General features: G+C 39.2%; 1 protein-coding gene across 1 annotated transcript; it reads left to right on the forward strand.

The window, feature by feature from the left end:
* Positions 1-4,240: 4,240 nt before the first annotated feature.
* Positions 4,241-7,928, forward strand: LOC146612618 (adhesion G protein-coupled receptor G2-like). Its single transcript, XM_085343309.1, has 17 exons — positions 4,241-4,331; positions 4,403-4,489; positions 4,622-4,690; positions 4,794-4,970; positions 5,075-5,110; positions 5,208-5,279; positions 5,416-5,548; positions 5,645-5,801; positions 5,900-6,034; positions 6,131-6,241; positions 6,328-6,382; positions 6,549-6,646; positions 6,721-6,842; positions 6,918-7,183; positions 7,273-7,363; positions 7,448-7,728; positions 7,810-7,928. Exons 1-17 carry the CDS (start codon positions 4,241-4,243, stop codon positions 7,926-7,928), a joined length of 2,100 nt encoding a protein of 699 aa, XP_085199435.1.
* Positions 7,929-20,074: the final 12,146 nt, after the last annotated feature.

Below are 20,074 nucleotides of genomic sequence, written 5' to 3' on the forward strand. Positions count from 1 at the left end.
ATAAAAACAATCATTATATTTAAAATTAGGTGAGTTTATTAGGTGATTCATTCAAATGCAACATAGAAACAAATTTTTAATGATTGCATCTTTGTCTAAAAACTTGTGGACCTAATTGTATAACATGCTTTCTCTCAAATGTTCACCAGAGGGCAGCATCAGCGCACGTTATAGTTCTTAAGTTCACATTCAGTCCTGGTTGTTAATGTAAAGTGGCCTTGAAGGAGAAAATGCAGACAAAAATGTCCATAAAACAAAAAATGCAACACAGTTTTGTTAAAAATTCCCAGTGATACCATGTAGATGTACATCCAATATGATACATCCAATCTGAACATGTCTTGATGCATGCTCAGTAATTCAGGTAAGGAAATGCCAAAAAGTTGATTCTGTTCATCTGGATGTTTTCAGCGTTTTCAATGGGAGAAACATTTCATCACTAATCCAAGTGACTTGTTCAGTTTCAGCTCACTGCAGGTTTCCCGGACTTTATAAACAGTACATTTGCATAATGACTGAAGCTAATATCACTGACGAATAGGCTGTAAGGTCAGTTTCCTGATCATTAATATGCAAACTGTCATGACCTTTGATCAACAAACACTGATCAAAGCATTGATCAGTGATAATTAATCAATGACCGTGAGTAACATTCACAGAGTTGGGGAATGGCAGCAGTCACAGATGGTGAAAGATGTACCTTTAGGCCCCCTACTCGATTCAGAGATGGTCGTTCCCTTTTCTCATAAATGGCCTCTCTGACTTCCTGCTCAAACCAGCGTTCCTCCCTGTCCAGGGTGTGTACATCTTCATCACTGAACGAGTGTCCACTGGTCTGTAGGTGTAAATAGACTGCGGAGTCCTGGCCTGACGAGTTAGCTCTTCTGTGTTGCGCCATCTGCTTAGCCGGTTGTTTGATTTCTCCGATGTATTGGTGGCAATCCTCCTGGCACAGTGCTACACTACATTACTGTGTTTGTGTTGGGGAACCCTTGGGGTGGACCAGTTTTTAGGCGCAATGTGCTCTGAGGTTTGAAAGCTAAAGAGGTGCTGTGTTTCGAGAAAATGCATCTCAGCTGTTCTAATCCGGACACATAAAGGATCACTAATGGATTTCGCTTAGGCAGCAGTTGTACTTCTCTCCTGGATCGCGTGTAGCTTTCTTTAGGCGTCCTCCCAGCTTTGACAAATGTGCAGCTGGGATGACCACATTTACTCAGGGCCTTCTTGGCATGATGTTCTTCTTCTTCCCTAGCTGCTCTGTCTGTGGGGATGGTGTTCGCTCTGTGTTGTAGCGTCCTGATGACACCTAGTATGTGCTCCAGTGGAGGATGAGAGTCAAACCTTAAATACTGATCCGTATGCGTTGGTTTACGGTACACATGAACTTTTAAATGCCCCTTAAACCTTTCCCCACTGAAAACGCTATGTCCAGATGAACAGAATCAACTATTCAGATTTGTGCAAATCCTTCAATCTAAGAAGGCTAACGTGTCATTTTTCATATCCTCCCTAGTGAACTTGATGTGTGGTCCACCGCGTTAATCCATCCATTGGTGTTCCCCCGGATAAGCTGGAGGAGGTGGCTGGGGGGAGGGAGGTCTGGGCTTCTCTGTTTAGTCTGCTGCCCCTGCGACCCGGCAGTCCACCGAGTTAATGTGATCAGTGAATTTTGGTGCATCTGAGATTTCATTTTCACCCAGTTTTTATCCACATATCTGGTGTTCCAGCACAGGATAATAGAGCCCTCTTTTCCCCTTCTTCCATGTACAAGTTGCCACATTGGGTGAAACTGGGGAACCCATGGCACACCCATGTTCCTGCCTGTAATACTGACCCTTGTGTGTGAAATATGCGAAATGAAGACACAGTTCCAGAGCAAACATACTGCTGATACTGGTCCTGTTGTTGCTTGGATTAGTGAAAAACCTTTCCCCCACTGAAAACGTGACGTCCAGATGAACAGAATCAACTTTTTGGCACTGTGAATATGGTTAATATTGTTTGAGAGAATATCATATCAAGACGTTTGAATCTTGACAGCAGCTTTCCATGTAGCACCCACCAGACGGACTGACTTGGTGGAACTTGTTTACTGACATTTAAATAAAAACAATCAAATGTCAATACACAAGTTGCTACCACAGAAGATTGTTAAATCTATTCAATTATTTGGGGAATCTGTATTGTAATTATAATACTTTTGGATTAGAAAAGTCAGTAGGTAACCTTCTTGATAAACAAGTTTCCAAGCGAGAGAGTCCTACATGAAATATGATAATATATGCCTTCAACGGCATATTTAGCCAGCGGATCTGTTTGGATGATGACTGTAAAGATTTCCACTGTGCTAAAAAAAAAACACAAGCAAAACATTTTCACATCTGTTTATTTGCCTTCTCCGAGTGGTACAGCTCAGGCTCCTACTGGATGACAGACGGGCAGATTACCTAACATATTTATAGTAGTTTGTTTATTAGAATAACTTATTTTATATATTTATACTGTTAGAGAGATTTTTTGCACATTTGCAGTACAATACAGTATTCAGAAAATACTGTATAAAAACAGTACTTACTAATACCTTTATAGCCATTCATTGGAATTCATGAAAATCTTTTAGATGAGGTTTTCGAAATGTCATGATGTTTTGCACGTCAACAGAAATGCAAACCTAACTGGGTAACCTTCGTAATTTGCTTTCATTGCTTGGCGGGCTGCGAAAGTAATTTGTTTATTTCCCTCATGCAACCTTCAGGACACAAGCGTGGCTTTGTGATAGGGAATAAATAGTCAGGATTTGCATTCTGCATTATGCAAGCCAAAAGGTTGCTTTGAGCTTTTTAGTTATGCCTTAAGGTGTCAAAATTAAAAAAGATTACACAGTTATTGTTATCTATGTTCAGTGCGACTGTAAAGGAAAATGACTGGAACGTTATTAGGTATTTCATGTAGCCAAACCTTTTTTTTAGCATTTTGCCTCTGTTGGATACCGATAGTGAAGATAGACAGGAAGAAACACAGCAGGGGGCTACTGCCGCTGCTTTCTGCCCACACGGCACGTGGCCTGTCGCCTGGTCGCCTCTAAGCTAAATCGGTGCCCACTTACAGCCCCATCTTTGACACAAACTGCATTTGTGGTCAGAATGGGCATGGATGTCATGGTAATTGTGGGATATTAATGGTTTCTTTGAACTGTTCTTTTTCTAAAGTGGAATGATGGTACAGCATACATGACTTTCTTTAATTTTCTTTTTTTTGCCTGTCCCATTTGGTTCATTAGCCATCAGAATTGTTGTCTGAAAACCAACAAGGATACCCAATGGATTTACTTTGCCAAATGGATCATTGTGGCATTGCCATACTGGTCCATTTGATTGACCTTTGTTGTTATTATTTATTTTATTTTATTTTATATCTTATTTTATTGAGAAAGGGCACTTAAAAAGAGAAAGAAGAGAAAAATATCTCCTGGATCACCTGTTGAGAGAAAAAGAAGAGAAACAAGCAAAAAAAACCATACTAAACACAAAACCATCGCATTAATCTAGCTAAGTGTAAACAGCAGTAAATACTAAATATTCAATGTTGTTGTGCAGCACGCAGGACCGACAGCGCACAATGTGCTTTGAAGTAGCAGCCAAGAAAGGTGCAGTTTTTAAATTTATCTGGGCTAGTGTAGATGTAGCCTTGTGGAGGAGTAAAGGTGAGGCTTTTGAACTTAAGAACACTGTAGAAAATACAAAAAATATTCAAACTTGAGCACCCAATTCTTGTTTCGTAGTCATTAAAGATGTATGTATTGACGAAATTATTATAAACCACAAATTACCATGTCAAGCCCATGAGGAGCGGATATAAAGTAAAGGTTTTAATATGCATCCCTGAGGCACTATCACAATTACAACCATCTATTTCTCATTCAACCTCAATTCATCTGTGTTCACGCCTACAGTGTACATTTTGTTCCAGCCCATGACAATAGGTGCCATTCTGCCAGCTGTGGAAACATAAACTTTGAGACGTGGGCCCAGTTTATTTGCAAGTCAAAGCAGGGAAGCAGATATGAAAGGTATATTTGTCAGTAACATGTGATGTCTGTAAGCTGGACGTGAGTTGCTGTGAAATTCGACAATGCAGAACGTATTCTCATTTGGGAAATAGAAGCCGGAAGGTACTTAAACTCTCAGGCTGTGATAAGCTAAGATTCATTTGAAGATTCCCATTTCTCTTTAGGAAAATGTTACCAATGGATGTAAATCATCGCCGGACGCTTGCTGCGAAGCTTCTGTTTTATGGGATATTCCTCAGCAACCACATAAGTGAGGGTGGTAAGTTCAACAAAATGTAGCTTAAAAGATTTCTCAATATCAACTCATAATCAGATTTTTCATGTTGTCAGTTTTCACAGGTCCAAATGGAGACTGCACACCCAAGAATACTCTCTTTATCAGTAATGAAACACTAACTCAACAATATTTTCCATCACGTAAGTTCAAAAATAATGAAGGAAAAAATAATAGTCTTTGAAAGGTTCAAAGAAAACAATAGTACCCTGTGTTTTTAGAAATGATTATTAAATAAATAAGAATACATATAATAAATAATTGTTATATTTTAGAAACTATCTACCGAGAGGTCAACGGACCTAAACTCTGTTTCAACATCCAGCCAAACAATAGCCTTGCAGGTACAGTTATCTAATTTTTGTTTTTTATATTTCGGACTGTTGGTGAAAAAAGTCGTCTTGGGTATTTGCTAAAAGTGTTTGATTGTTTCTGTATTTGTCTTAGATTGTTGTAGCGAAAACAATTTCACCTGTAGCCTTAAAGTAAAAGGAGACGGACCAGGCAAATTCATCCTAAATGCAACTGAAGAGATTTTATCTAAGCAAGATATTGTGGTGATGAAGAAGCCACAGTATGATTATTCGTGTATGCCATCACAGGTCTACAGCAAAAGCAGCCCTGGTAAGCCTCTAAGACATGAGACTTTGCACACAATGGTCATAATTTTCAGTTTATTTGAAAAGGTTTCCAACCAGTGATCTGACGCACTTCTTACTTTGTTGCAGGTTTTCTTTATAACATCAACCGCTGCTTGAATGAAAGTAAATTCACAAACCTTTTCCTCTTAATTTCTACATGAAACAACGTGACAGCAGTGACAGTGCACAAGTTCTAATTTCATACTTTTATGTGTTGAAGGTTCCAAAAGCATTAGAGTGAATGCTGACAGTTGTTTAGATAATGAAACCAATACCAGAGTGGCTTGCAAAGGTATTATGTTGTTTATTTAACAGGATCATTAAAAAAACAACATTTTAGTAAGTACTGTGATAATAAGAGAGCACGGGGTTGAAAATTTAATTCCTGCTTTTTTCCATGAATGTTTGTATGTGCCTGTGCTATGCAGATGTAACAGAAACACACTACGTTATCTTTGACAATAAAACATGTGTGTTATGTAAGAAACCAGTCTTGAAAAGTCTAGACAAAGAGATTAATTATACCCTGGAGAAAATTCCTACCAGCCCAGACAAAGCAAAGTAAATATCTCAGTTTTCTACAGAACAATAACAGCAAATAAAAATAAATACACGCTTTTGAAATCTGCTCTAAAACATTAACGGTGTGTCTTACAGAGATGCCATGAATGTTCTATCATGCTTGTTTAAAGAGCTGGGTAACGCCAGCACAGCAGCAGTGAAAATGGGCAACATTACAGGACTGATTGCCAAACTGCCCCAGGAAAACCAAACCAACATGAACTTTGTCTTCACAAAAAACTCTGGAGTAAATGTAAGGTGTTTGTGCAACACAATTTTATGACCTTCAATTAATAATATTATTTTGTTCTTCTTTTGTTATTTTTTTTGTTTTACTAATATTTTTAAAAGTCTGTTGAAGAAGAAAACAGCAATTCTTTGACGGGCCCATTTCGTTTAATGAAAATTCCTAAAAAGGCCAGTAAAATGGCGGTGGAGAGAAATGGATCATTTCTTGGGATTCTGCTCTTTCCAGAAATGCATGCGGTAATAGTACAGCTGAACTAATTACTCATGATCTTTATAAAATGTATAAACATATTGACCAAACCTGATCTATTAACAATCTTTTAATCTTAACAGGATGACAGCAGTAAATACTATTTAAACAGTGAGATAGTGGGAATAGAAATGGGGGCAAAAATACAAAACCTTTCACAACCCATCGAGATTCAGTACAGTAATGTGGACAAGGTAAGTGTGATGTCATAACAGAAATAATGATCAATTTAAGTTCAGAGGAAAACTTATTCTGATTTTCATTTTCTATTTTGATAAAGAAAGGAGCGAATGCTTCTTGCATGTCTTGGGATGGAAACAGCACAGATGCAAACGGTAAAAAACCCCAAATAGATCTCTCTATATATATATCTAATTTTAATATGAAAACCACAGGAATTAAAGACCTTTGAAGTGTTCACTCACATTTTGCACACACGCTGATTACTGTGATAAAGTCTGTCTTTAACAGTTACTTCTTTGTATTACTGCTGTCCAACAGGGAAATCACTCTGGATCACAGATGGCTGTCAAACAGTGGAGACCAATAACAGCATCACCTGCCAGTGCACACATCTAACCTTTTTTGCCATACTCATGGTAAGACAGCTGTATAGGAAATAAGAAATTATTTTTTTTACAGCACATACTGACACATAACTATTTGAACCTAGTCACCTACACCTGCAAACATTAGCACTTCTGATGTTAATACTCTGACCTACATCACTTCAATCGGTTGTGGACTGTCGCTGTTTTTCTTGATCGTCGGTCTCTTCATGCACGTTCTCGTCAGGTAAGAGATCCGAGGCAGTTTGGATTTTTACCTCAGTAAAGTCCTTTTTCTTACGCACACTAATTTGCTCCACAGAAAGAGGAAAGCAAGCGAAGCAACAAAGATTCTGATGAACCTCTTTGTCGCCATGTTGATCCTGAACTTGTCCTTCTTGACCAATGAGAGCATTTCAAATCTGGGTATCAAAGGTGCATGTGTGGCAATAGCAGCAGTTCTGCACTACGGGATGTTGGCCACTTTTACCTGGTTCTTCATGCAGGCTTTACACTTGTACCTCAGTCTACGTCGAATCTGCACTGAAGTGAAACATTACATGCTGAAGATTTGCATCACAGGATGGGGTAAGAGACCTGAGCCAAAAATGATACTTATGCTCTCATATTATGAATAATAATCACAGGAGAATTTATATTCCTAATCTTCTCTTTAGTCATACCGGCTGTGGTGGTGATCGCTCTTCTTGCCTCCCAGAAATATAATTCTATTAATATTAATACAAATGAGGGGAAAGCAGCAACAATGTAAGTCTGTAAATCTGATAATAGATTTCTTGGATAAAACACAAACATCTTCATCAGAGGATCACGTTGTACTCCCTTTTTCAGGTGCTGGATCTCTGATGCTGGTATCCACCAGGGGGTCAACATTGGTTATTATGCTGTAGTGTTCGTCTTCACTCTGAGTGTATTCATTCTAACTGTAAGGCAAATCGTTCTAATGCCAAAAGCAGGAAAGGCCCAAGACAATAGTTCCATTAAGAGCAACACTTCCACCATTCTGAGCCTGTTCCTCCTTCTTGGCATCACCTGGGCTTTTGCTTTCTTCAGCTACGGACCTTTGCTCATCGCTTCCTACTACATCTTTACCATCCTCAACTCCTTTCAAGGTAAATCTAAAACTGTCACAGTGAGCTGACTTCATTCTTTATTGGATTAAAAGTCCTTAACCTTCTTCTTTATTTGTATAGGTTTCTTCCTGTTCATCTACTATTATAAATCCAGCAAGATTATTGGAGACGGCAAAATCCACACACAAAGTAGCAGCACAGCTACATCAAACACAGCTGTAACGTCTCCTTATGCATAAGGCTTGCTGTTTTACCATATTTTGACACAAGAGGGCAGCATTTTATTTCATATAGTTCCAGCAGGTTGCTCTGTGTAGAAACAACTTGGTCATTCTTCCCATGTGCTCTCCGCTGAATGGCTTTTCTGACATGAAAGCACTAACCCAGATTACCTTCTTTGACGCAAATACTCATGTGGACTAGAGCTCGAGTCAGTACTCTGGAAGTCATTTCAGAGCACGACTCTATGTTTGTTCCCATGCTTTTATATTTTAACAGACAAACTTGTCTTACTCACGCCAAATAATTCATAGAAGGCTGTGATTCAGTCAGAATACGCAACCACAATTGTAAACATGTCAGGATGTTAAGGTGTAAAATGTTAAAGTGGGAAAGTGAAACATGTCAAAGACATAAGGACATTTTCAATTTGATGGCAGTAACACCTCTCAAAAAGTTGGGACAGGGACATGTTGACAACCCGCTTTCAAGTCAAAAAGTCGTCATAAATAAGTCTCCAATAACACCAGAAAAAGTCGCCAGATTTGTCGCTAGTTGCTTTTTAGAAAAAGAGTCGCTAAGGGGGTCTGAAAACTCGCTAAATATAGCGACAAAGTCACTAAGTTGGCAACACTGGTGCTACTGCTGTTGCGAGTGTAACTACCGCCCCCGCCCCCTCAGCTCAGGGAGGGGCGCAAACACAAGGCTTTGTTTGCCGTCTCTGCTCAGCGCAAACACAAGGGTGACTTGCAGCATAAAGTGAAAGAGAGGGCAAGAGAAAGAAAAAAAAAAAACCCCACGGCTCCCAATAAGGAGCCGGCTCGCATTGTTCACTTCAAAGATACGGCTCTAAGAGCCATTTCGTTCGCGGCCGACCCATCACTACAAGTGATATTCCTAAAACTTTTCCACTCAGGGGCCGAGTCATTCTCTGAGATCTGCTGCTGCATCTTCTCAGAGCGCTGATATTTAGCAATGTCCACTTCTTTATTGAACCTGTACTTGGCCTCTCTGTAGCAGTCCCTGTCTCCGCTTCTGAACGCCTTTCTCTTTTCCAGCCACAGCTTTTTGGGTTTAGGAGTAAAACAGGGTTTGTCATTGTTATAACTCACCCTGGTGCGTGATGGCACAATGCTGTCCTTGCAGAAGTGGATATAGGAGGTGACAGTGTCCATAAACTCATCCAAGCTGTTAGAAACAGCCTTCATTGTGTCCCAGTCTGTAGACTCCAAACACGTGCGAAGCTCCTCCACAGCCTCATTGCTCCACAGTTTTTTAGTCCTCATGACAGGTTTGGAGAGCTTCAGCCTCTGTCTGTACGTAGGGATCAGATGGATCATGACGTGGTCAGAAAGTTCGAGTGCAGTGCAGGGTAACACTGGTCCAGTGTCCTCTCCTCTCTGGTCGGGCATTTAATATACGGTTTATATTTGGGAAGTTCCTGGCTTAGATTGGCTTTGTTAAAGTCCCCAAGAGCCATAATGACAGTGTCCGGGTATGCCTGATCCATGTGCAGTACCTGCTCCTCGAGGGCACACTGAGCTGCATGCAAATCTGCATCTGGCAGAATGTAAACAGTGGCCATAAAGAATGAAGCAAACTCCTGCAGAGATTAAAGCATAGAAGATAGTGCTTGTGTGAATGGTGCATGTTGCATTGAGTGCTTTGAGTACCCCGGGAGAGTAGAAAAATGCTATTTAATAATCTTAGCATTCTCTTGTTGAAATATCCAAGCAATTCCTCGAAAAAGATGTCTGCATGGGAGAACATGTTGATATAAAACCTTTACATACAGTACCTCTCAGGATTGATGGTGCCTTTTCAGATGTAAAAGCTAGGCATTAAATTTATGGTGAGGATCATTATTCTTTATTCACTATTCTGAAATTGTCCCACAATTTGAAGACAACAGCATCCACGGTGGGGAAAGCTCAACTGGCAAACAAGACATGAGCTCAACACTACCTATAGTGATAAGATCCCTGAAGTTATTCGGATGTTGAAACTATTCTTTAAAATGTACCACATTTTATGAGCATATGGATAGGATTATCTCCCTTTTTCTTTCTCTGCACTACATATTTTATTTTGTATATATGTTACTTATTTATTGTGTTTTGCCTGCCTTATTTTAGTATCACAGTGGGACAATTTTGTTGTACCCATATATACAAAGTACAACTGTGCAATGACAATAAAGAGTTAAATATGTTAAGTGTATTTTGACAAACTCCTTTGCTTGTGGTAGATTTTTTTGTCAAGTTAATCATTAGTATTTATTTATAAAATAGCTTTTTTGAAATAAAAATTATAGCAATTCTTTAAAATTTACCATATTTAGGTAAATTAAGGTCTGATTTGTTCAATGACTTTTTACTATGTTAATATATTTTTCATTCAGAAATCTTCTGATTGGCTTTTTTAGTTCTCATTTTTGTGGTTTTATTGTAGTAGTAAATGGAAATGTTGTAATAACTTTTTTTCTATTTGATCAGGACACAATATTTCATACATATAAGTAAAGTATTGTGGGAAAAAATGATGTGTATACACAATAAAGTCTTAAAATAAAAGATTATGCTTTTCTTTAAATTTTGGTTATTAATGATTTCTTCAAACTACTCTTTTTACAGTGTGTAATGATTGTACCGCACATATCTAGAGTGATTTTATAAAATAACTGAAAGTTGCAGCAGTGCACATGGACAAGCCAAATGCATTCTGGAGAAGGGTTTTATGGTCAGACTAGACAAATACTGAGCTATTTGGTCACAATGAAGAGAAGCACATTTAGAGGAGTATAGGGGAGTACCAGCTGTCAAACACGATGATGCATCCTGTAGGATGAGCATCATTCTCTGGCACAGTGCTGTTTGTTATGATGATTTCTGATATGAGGTTCAGTTCTACGGTGATGATCGCAGGGTGTGCACAGGTCAAGTGCCACTATGACCCTCCAGACAATAACGAGGACAGGGGATGACCGTTCAGCTCTTTAATGGCAGATTTAGCGTGGGTGTGGGTATGTGTGTGGTTCTACAAACAGAATGGAAAATAGAACACAAATTACAATCAAATTATAGACAACAACAATCACCATATAACATATTACAGCCACATACTTGTCTTATAGGCCCTAATACTAAGCTGGCGGCTTTTACTTATAGTCTGAACCATATTTGGCAACAAAGAAAATAAGTCAAGTCAAGTCAAGTCTATTTATAGAGCACATTTAAAAACAACCAAGGCTGACCAAAGTGCTGTACAGTAAATACAGATAAAAATACAATAGAACACAATTTCGTAAAACACCTCGTTGATCAAATAAAAAATAAATAAACAAATAAATTAAACCTTTCTAAAAGCCAATGAAAAGAGGTGAGTTTTAAGAGCAGTTTTAAAAGTTTCTAGGCTTTTGGAGAATCTGACGTGAGGAGGTAAACTGTTCCACAGTCTGGGTGCAGCCACAGCAAACGCCCTCTCTCCCTTTGTCTTTAATTTATACCTGGGAACATCTAAAAGCATCAGATCGGCTGACCTCAAAGATCTCCTGGGGCGATAAGTACTAAGGAGTTCTGACAGGTAAGAAGGTGCAGTGCCATTTAAAACCTTAAAAGCCAGCAGTAAGATTTTAAAATCAATCCTAAAAGCAACTGGGAGCCAGTGGAGAGAGCAGAGAACCGGAGTGATGTGGTCTCTTTTTTTTGAACCGGTCAACAGGCGAGCGGCAGCGTTCTGCACCAGTTGAAGGCGATGTAGACAGGAACGATCTAGGCCAGCATAGAGGGAATTACAGTAGTCCAGCCGTGAAGTAATAAAAGCATGGACCACTCTTTCTAGATCGTTCCTGCAAAGGTAAGACTTGACTTTGGCTAAAATCCGTAAATGATAAAAAGATCCCTTAACTACAGAGCTGATTTGTTTATCAAGTTTAAAAGCATTGTCAAAAATAACTCCAAGACTCTTAATGGAAGAAGTGCAATCGGAGGTTAGGGGTCCCAAAAAGTCAAGAGAGAAGTTGGGATCTTTAGGAAGCCCAAACACAATGACTTCAGTTTTGCTTTCATTAAGGTGTAAGAAGTTAAGAGTCATCCAAGTCTTAATGTCAGACAAGCAGGAGAGTAGCGGCTGCAAAGAAACATTGCAGTTCAACCTCAGAGGGAGGTAGATCTGAATATCATCGGCAAAGATGTGGAAGGACACATTATGTTTACGGAGCACATCGCCCAGAGGGAGCAAGTACAGAATAAACAACAGGGGGCCTAGTATGGACCCCTGAGGTACGCCACAGGTTAAAGGAGCTCTGGGAGATGACAGTTCACCAAGGTGAACAGAAAAACTCCTATTATTCAAATAGGACTGGAAAAACTTTAAGACAGTGCCCTTTAAACCGACACAATGTTGAAGGCGGGCTAGCAGTATGTTGTGATCTACAGTGTCGAAGGCTGCTGTCAGGTCCAGGGTTACTAAGACAGCAGCACAACCAGAGTCAACAGTTAAAAGCAAATCATTAAAAACTCTCAGTAGGGCGGTTTCTGTGCTATGCCGAGCTCTAAAACCAGACTGGAACTTCTCATAGAGATCGTTGTTGTCAAGAAATAGCTGGAGCTGCGTGAGGGCGGCTCGTTCCAGTACTTTGGACAGAAAAGGGAGGTTGGAAATGGGCCTATAGTTAGAGAGTAGGGATGGATCTAGATTAGGCTTTTTAAGGAGAGGTTGAACAACAGCGTGCTTGAAGGGTGTTGGAAAGCAACCAGAACTGAGGCAGGCATTGATCAGGACCAGAAGGAAAGGTCCGACTGAGTCCAGAACCTGCTTCAGAAGCCAAGAGGGGATAGCATCGGTGGAACAGTTGGTAGTCTTAACCTTGCAGACTATTTCATGCAGCTGAGAGAGAGAGATTGTTTCGAACTGATTAAAGGCAGAATGGCACAAAGAAAAAACACAGGGATTGGAAGGTGGAGATGGAATGACAGACTGCAGGGAGGAAATCTTGTTTACAAAGAACTTTAGAAAGTCATTACAGAGGGTGGCAGAAGGTGTGAGGCTGGTGGATATGCAAGGATTAACAATGGAATTTAAAACACGAAACAGAGTCTGAGGTTTATGGACACTACTGCTAACCAGGTTTGATATGTAGGAGGACTTGGCCTCTTTAACGGCTTTCTGATAGGTTAAAAGAGAGTCTCTGAGGATATTAAAAGAAATGTGCAGCTTGTCCTTTTTCCATTTTCTCTCAGCACACCTAAATAATAAACATCTTCCCATCACTTAACTCTTGTGCCCCACTCACTTATGATGCCAACTAAAGAAGGCAAATACACATAACAAATCACCAACTCAAACTGAACTCAGTTTGGCCTAGGCGAACTTAGCTTAGCTTAGCCCGCTTAGCTTAGCGATAATTTAGCTTATAGAAAATGTACAAACAGAGGACGTCCAGAGCAAGAAAACATACAGGCTATCCTTCTTACACAAGAAATATCCTGTAACTCACCAGTCTTATGGACGCACACTCTCACTGAACCCACATAAACTGCTCCCGAGCATAACTTGTGATTCACACTGCCTTCATGAACACCATTTTCCATCCCAGTCAAACATTACTCACAAAACGGCCGCGCCCTCTAGTGGCGAGGCAGAAAGCTGCATCACAGTCCTGCCTTCAGAACACTGTTAGACTGCGCAAAGTGGATAGAATAATGAAGGAGGACTACCTCTAAAGTCTTCAACTTCACCTCAACTCAGCAGCATAAAACTTAAACACAACTGGGTGTTCAAACCGGACAATGATCTCAAACACATCAAATCTGGTTTTGGAATAAATAAAGCAGGCTAACATTGAGCTTCTGGAACAGCCTTTCTAAAGCCCTGACCTCAACACTATTCGACATATAGTTGGTGGTGGGAAAAAGTTATTTTTAATGTTTGTCACACTTAAATGTTTCAGATCATCAGACAAATTCAAATATTAGACAAAGACAACACAAGTAAACACAAAATGCAGTTTCTAAATGAAGGTGTTTATTATTAAGGGGGAAAAAATCCAAACCTACATGGCCCTGCGTGAAAAAGTGATTGCCCCTAAACCTAATAAATGGTTGGGCCTCTCTTAGCAGCAACAACTGCAATCAAGCAGTTGCTGTAACTCAGTCATAATCAGTGTTGGTCAAGTTGGATGGATGGAACATAAACTATTCTGTAGCAATTACACAAGAATATCCAGTAATGTCCCTGCCTACAATTAAACACATTCACTTACCGAAAATTGGGGGCATCTGCTGTGGTAAATGGGTGCAAGCCTTTGACCACAAACTGAGTCACTGCTCGGTGACATTTATGGGCAGAAATCTGTGCCATCTGAAACTGAATTTGAATAAGTTAAATTTGAATTTGAATTGCTAGGCTTGAATCTGAATTGTAACTTGAATAAATGCTTTTAAAAACTGAATTTGAATTAGTCTAATTTGAAATTCAATTTATTGGTTTGAAAATGATCATAACTAAATTGAAATTGAATTTTATATTTTGAAAATGAATTGATTTGCTTTGAAACTGCATTTTATCCTTTAAAAATTTAGCTCTCGAATAATTTCAGTTTCACTTCTCACCATTCAGTTTCAGTTCTACAATTCAATTTCAGTTCCAAAATTCAGTTTTTTGGAACTTACATCCAGTTCCGGTTCAAGTGCAGATTAATAGAACTACGTTTTACTAGCGGACCGAAAGTGTTACTGAGGGGAAGTAACTTTTATGCTTATTGTAGCTGTTAGCTAAAACGCTAATTTAGCGTAGTTTGCCCTGAATTCAGCTTTGACAACAAATATGATCGACTGTTTCTAGTAGAATTCCAAAGTTGTCATCTTGGACCCTCTCAGAGTGCCCCTCTGTATGCTTGCAGAGACCCCTACAGTAGGGAAACATGCAAAACTGTCCAAACCTTTGTATTTTAGCTTTATTTATATCTTACACAGCATCCCAACTCTTTAGCTAACTGAATAACTTTAGCTAAAGTGAATAGTTAGTCTAATTCATTTGTGCAGCATTACTGGATCACCTCTGTTTGAAGTGATATAATATGATATACAACTATCACTGAAACAGCAAACTTTGTAAATAAGCAAACAACACTTCTCATTCTCTAAACGTTTGGCCACAGCTGTAGATTACACTACCAGTGCTTGTTCACTCTTGACAATAATTACATTTCTAAATTGACTTTGTGCATTTACAGGTAAACAATATCTAATATTTTATCTAAATGACTGCTTTGTCTTTGAAAAGGGTGAAGAGCCTGAGGCCGGTGACAGTCCAGTTCTACTCTAAGTACATCCTTACTGTAGCTCACAGGACAAGGCCACATTCCTGTCCTGCCAGAAGAGAAGAGAAACTTCAGAGTCTTCATGCAGTTCAACCACACCTGTCATATTCCATATGACAGGGGTCTCAAACTCCAGTCCTCAAGGGCCAGTGTCATGAAACTTTTCCATGTGTCCCTGGTGCAACACACCTGAATACAATTAGTAGGTCATTAGCAAGAGTATAGAACTTGACTGCGTGCTGAAGTGGCGACCCCTGACAAGGATGCCCCCTGGGCGCCTCCTGGGTGAGGTGTTCCAGGCATGTCCCACCGGGAGGAGGCCCCGGGGCAGACCCAGGACACGCTGGAGAGATTATATCTCTCGGCTGGCCTGGGAACGCCTTGGTATTCCCCCGGATAAGCTGGAGGAGGTGGCTGGGGAGAGGGAGGTCTGGGCCTCTTTGCTTAGGCTGCTGCCCCCGCGACCCGGCCTCGGATAAAACGGATGAAGATGGATGGATGGATGGGTTTGTATAACTTTTCTCCCTTAATCAATGAAATCATCATTTTAAAAATGCATTTTGTATTTATTTACCTTTGTCTAATATTAAAATGTGTTTCATTATCTGAAACATGTAAGTGTGACAAATATGTGAAAAACTAAGAAATCAGGAAAGTGCAAACACTTTTTCACACCATTGTACGCTTAAAAGCCAGGCCCATGCCAGGGAACCAACAGATTTAAACTAACTCTGCCAACACTGCCAAGAAGAATGTTGGTTAATGGGTACCAAAAGCATGCCACTGAGGTGCAACTTGCCACGTCACATTAAACCAAATATTACTGGGCGTACGTACATATATTAGAATGTATGTATACTTTTGACATTTTGTGGATTAGAAAAAAATCCAAAATAAAATCATAATTTGTGCACTCAAATCTTATATTTTAAAGTAAGATGTCTGTTGCATAAACATTCAAGCCCATGATGAACGTATGTAAACATCTGACTACAACTGTAAATAATCCTATACACTGCACATCTTTAGAAACCTGCGGATACCTAGAAGGTTTTAGCACAATCAGAGTGATGACTTCCTGTTTTCCATCCAACCTGAAATGAGCACAGATACATTTTAAAAACTGCACATTCTTTAGATTTCATATCAGTACAAGGGATAAAGTATTACTGGAGCATTTATGTTCAGACCTACAGTCCAGCCCATGGGGGGGGGAGTAGCATTCTGGCAGTGTTTTTTCTGAGGAAACATATAATTTAAAAAGGGGGACCAGTTTATTTGCAAGTCAAAGTAAAGAGGAAGATATCAAAGGTATATTTGTCAGCAAAAATAATGACTGTAAGTTCAAGTTGCTGTGAAACTCAACAACGCAGAACATATTCTCATTTGGGAAATAGAAGCTGGAACTTATTAAGTTTTAGGTTGTGATAAGTAAGCTTGCTCCATTTTCATTTGCAGGCTCCCTTTTCTCCTTAGGATAATGTTACCATTGGCTGTAAACCATTGCCTGATGTTTGCCGTGGAGCTAATGCTTCTGTTGTACAGCACAGGTAAGTAACAAAATCTAGCTTAAAAGAAACCAGTATTTCTCAAAATATTTTTCTCATATTTTTACGTTGAAATTTTTTAGGCACAAATGGAGACAGTAAACCCAATAATACCCTCTTTATCAGTCCCAAAACACTAGCTGATTCATATTTTCCATCAAGTAAGTTAAAAACAATACAGGAAAAAATCATCATTAGGTTAAAGGACAAACTTAGTAATCTGGGGTTTTATATTTTAATTTAGAAAGTATCTACCAAGAGGACAATGGAACTAAACTCTGTTTCAACATCCAACCAAATAATACACGTGCAGGTACAGTTATCTAATTTTTAGCTTTTCTTTTTTTTTTGCTTTCAAGCTGTTGGGGAAAAACATTTGTCTTGGTTATTTGCTAAATGTGTTTGTGCTTTAAATTTTTCTTAGAGTGTTGTAACGACACGGATTTCAACTGCAATATTGAAGTAAAAATAGATAGTCAAGGTAAATACAGGCTAAATTTAACTGAAGAGATTTTATCCAAGCAAGATATTGTGGTGATGAAGGATCCAGAGCATAATTATTCATGTATGCCATCCCAGCTCTACAACAAAAGCAGCCCTGGTAAGCCTCTAAGAAGTGAGTTAGTGCACAGTGGTCAAATTTTCAGTTTATTTGATCAGTTTGAAAAGGTTTCCAACCAATGAGCTGATGCACTTTCCATCTTGTTGCAGGTTTTTTTTGTAACATCAACCGCTGCTTGAGTGAAAGTAAATTCACAAACCTTTTCCTCTTAATTTCTACATGAAACAATGTGACAGCAGTGACAGTGCACAAGTTCTAATTTCATACTTTTATGTGTTCAAGGTATGAAGAATATGAGTATGAATATGAAACTGAGCAAAGGGAGCTTTCGTGAAAACCTCACAGGTATAATTATTTGTTTATCAAATCAGTTAAAAACAAATATTTAATGTTAGCAAGTGTAACAACAGCCCGCTTGTGTTTGTGTGTGTGTGTTTGCATACTTTGTGTACATTTACATAAAACAGAATATGTCGTGAGTGATAATGACACATGGACTGTGTCATGCAACCCATCCACAACAACCACCAGCATCAATTCTTCCAGCGAATCTTCCACAACAACCACCAGCAATGACAATGACACTATTGACATTTCCATCAACCATACCATTCCTAACCCAGTGTAGATATCTCAGTTTTCATAGAAATATTTTTGCAATATTGTGCACTTTTGAAATCTACTTTAAGAAACTAACTGTGTCTCCGTGTTACAGAGACGTCATGAAAAATCTATCCTTTGTCCTTGAAATGATGGGTAATTTTGGCACAGCAACAATCAAGATGGGCAACATCACAGGAGTGATTGCCAAACTCTCCCAGAAAAATCAAGCCAACATGAACTTTGCCTTCACAGAAAACGCTGGCGTGAAGGTAAGGTGTTTGATAAAAGAGCGTGACACAATTTTAAGACTGTGGATTACTAACTCTCTAATGTCTGAGGCATGGAATAATTGCCAGAAAAATCATATTTCTGAGTTCAGTGAAAATTACTCTGGTTATTGAACATTCTGATGAAATACAAAAGATACTTTAATGCTCATTTGCATATATTAGTTTTAATTTGTATAATACATATGCATGACATCATTATTTTATAATTGTTTTTGCTGATAAACATTTCTCATTTTGAAAGATTGTTAAAGGAGAAAACAGCAATTTTACAGGCCCATTTCGTTTAATGAAAATTCCTAAAGAGGCCAGTAAAATGGCGGTGGAGGGAAATGGATCATTTCTTGGAATTCTGTTGTTTCCACAGCAGCATGTGGTAATAGTACAGCTCAACTAAAAACTTACTTTTCATATGTATAAACATATTGACCAAACCTGATCTATTAACAATCTTTTAATCTTAACAGGATGACAGCAGTAAATACTATTTAAACAGTGAGATAGTGGGAATAGAAATGGGGGCAAAAATACAAAATGTTCTGTCCTTATTGTGCGTCCCTTTGCCCAACTTGACAGACAGCTAACGGTTCCAATGAACATTGGAGGCGGAAGTAAGTTTAAGGCTTTTTACTTCGTCAGTAGTTCAATGATTGACATCCTTTTCTTCCCGTAAAACTAAAAACAAACACAAAGTAAATGTCACAAGATGTCTTTTCCTCTTTACACACACTTCTAGGATATGAACTATACTGTTATATAGTATGTGTAATCAACAGCGACTCAGTATTGATCACAATACAACTTAGCGAGTTTAGCTTCCTCAAAGATAAACATAGCACATGAAATAACTGGTTTCTAAACAAATCTATGTAATAGAAATGCACCAAATAAACTTGTAAACATGTTGTACATTAATACTCACAAGCAATAACTCTCCAAGGCAGAAACGTTTTAAAGAGCAACAACATATTCTGCAGGCTAACAAGCGACCAGCTTCCTGTTTCCTCTACCCACAGGAACACAGAAAAACCCCACCAAAATAAAAGCTGGTGAGTATTTCCACTATGACCAGCAGAGGGTGCTGAAGAGAAAGAACCTATGCATGCCATAACACTCCCCGTCTGGTATTGTAAAATACCATTATGAACCAACTGAAACATCATAAACTGCAAGATTTTACAGATTATATCTGAATACAATGTTTACCATCATGACACACATACTTCTCAGTCCTTTGGGGACATCAATAACACTGTCTCTGACACAGGTCTCAGGTAAGTATTAATAGTTCCATTTCTCGAGACCCTCACTTCAATCTTCCTGACCCTGCCATCCTTATCCGGGAAGATCTGGTTGACAAGTCCCATTGGCCATTCATTCCGCCTCGCTTGTGCGTCTTTGATGAGCACCAAATCTCCCACCTTGAGGTTTGTATGGTTACGTTGCCACTTGTTCCGGCTTTGCAGTGTCCCTAAGTACTCCCGTCTCCATCTGGTCCAAAATGTGTTTGCAAGGTGTTGAACTTGCCTCCACTGCTGTCGATGGAGATCCTTCTCAATAAAACTTCCCGGAGGGGGAAGAGGAGTGCACACCTTCTGAGTGAGAAGCATGGAAGGTGTCAACAGGAAGGGTGTGTCAGGATCTGTTGTGATAGGAGACAAAGGTCTAGCATTAATGATGGCTGTTACCTCTGCCATTAGAGTAGAAAGCACCTCATGTGTCAAGTGAGAGTGCGGGGTTTGGAGAAGCATTGCATCCAGGATACGTCGGGACAATCCTATCATACGTTCCCAGCTTCCTCCCATATGAGAAGAGTGAGGTGGATTAAAGATCCAGGTGCATCCCT

Source organism: Diplotaxodon limnothrissa, linkage group LG19, assembly GCF_057381915.1.
Source record: "Diplotaxodon limnothrissa isolate DT_005_m linkage group LG19, D_limnothrissa_male_GT1.1, whole genome shotgun sequence".
NCBI classification, from domain to species: Eukaryota; Metazoa; Chordata; class Actinopteri; order Cichliformes; family Cichlidae; genus Diplotaxodon; species Diplotaxodon limnothrissa.

Coding starts and splice junctions, on each gene's coding strand:
- LOC146612618 (XM_085343309.1), top strand. CDS start 4,241: ATGTTACCAATGGATGTAAATCATCGCCGGACGCTTGCTGCGAAGCTT. Junction 5,802..5,899: donor CAAAAAACTCTGGAGTAAAT/GTAAGGTGTTTG, acceptor TATTTTTAAAAG/TCTGTTGAAGAAGAAAACAG. Junction 6,383..6,548: donor AAACAGCACAGATGCAAACG/GTAAAAAACCCC, acceptor GCTGTCCAACAG/GGAAATCACTCTGGATCACA.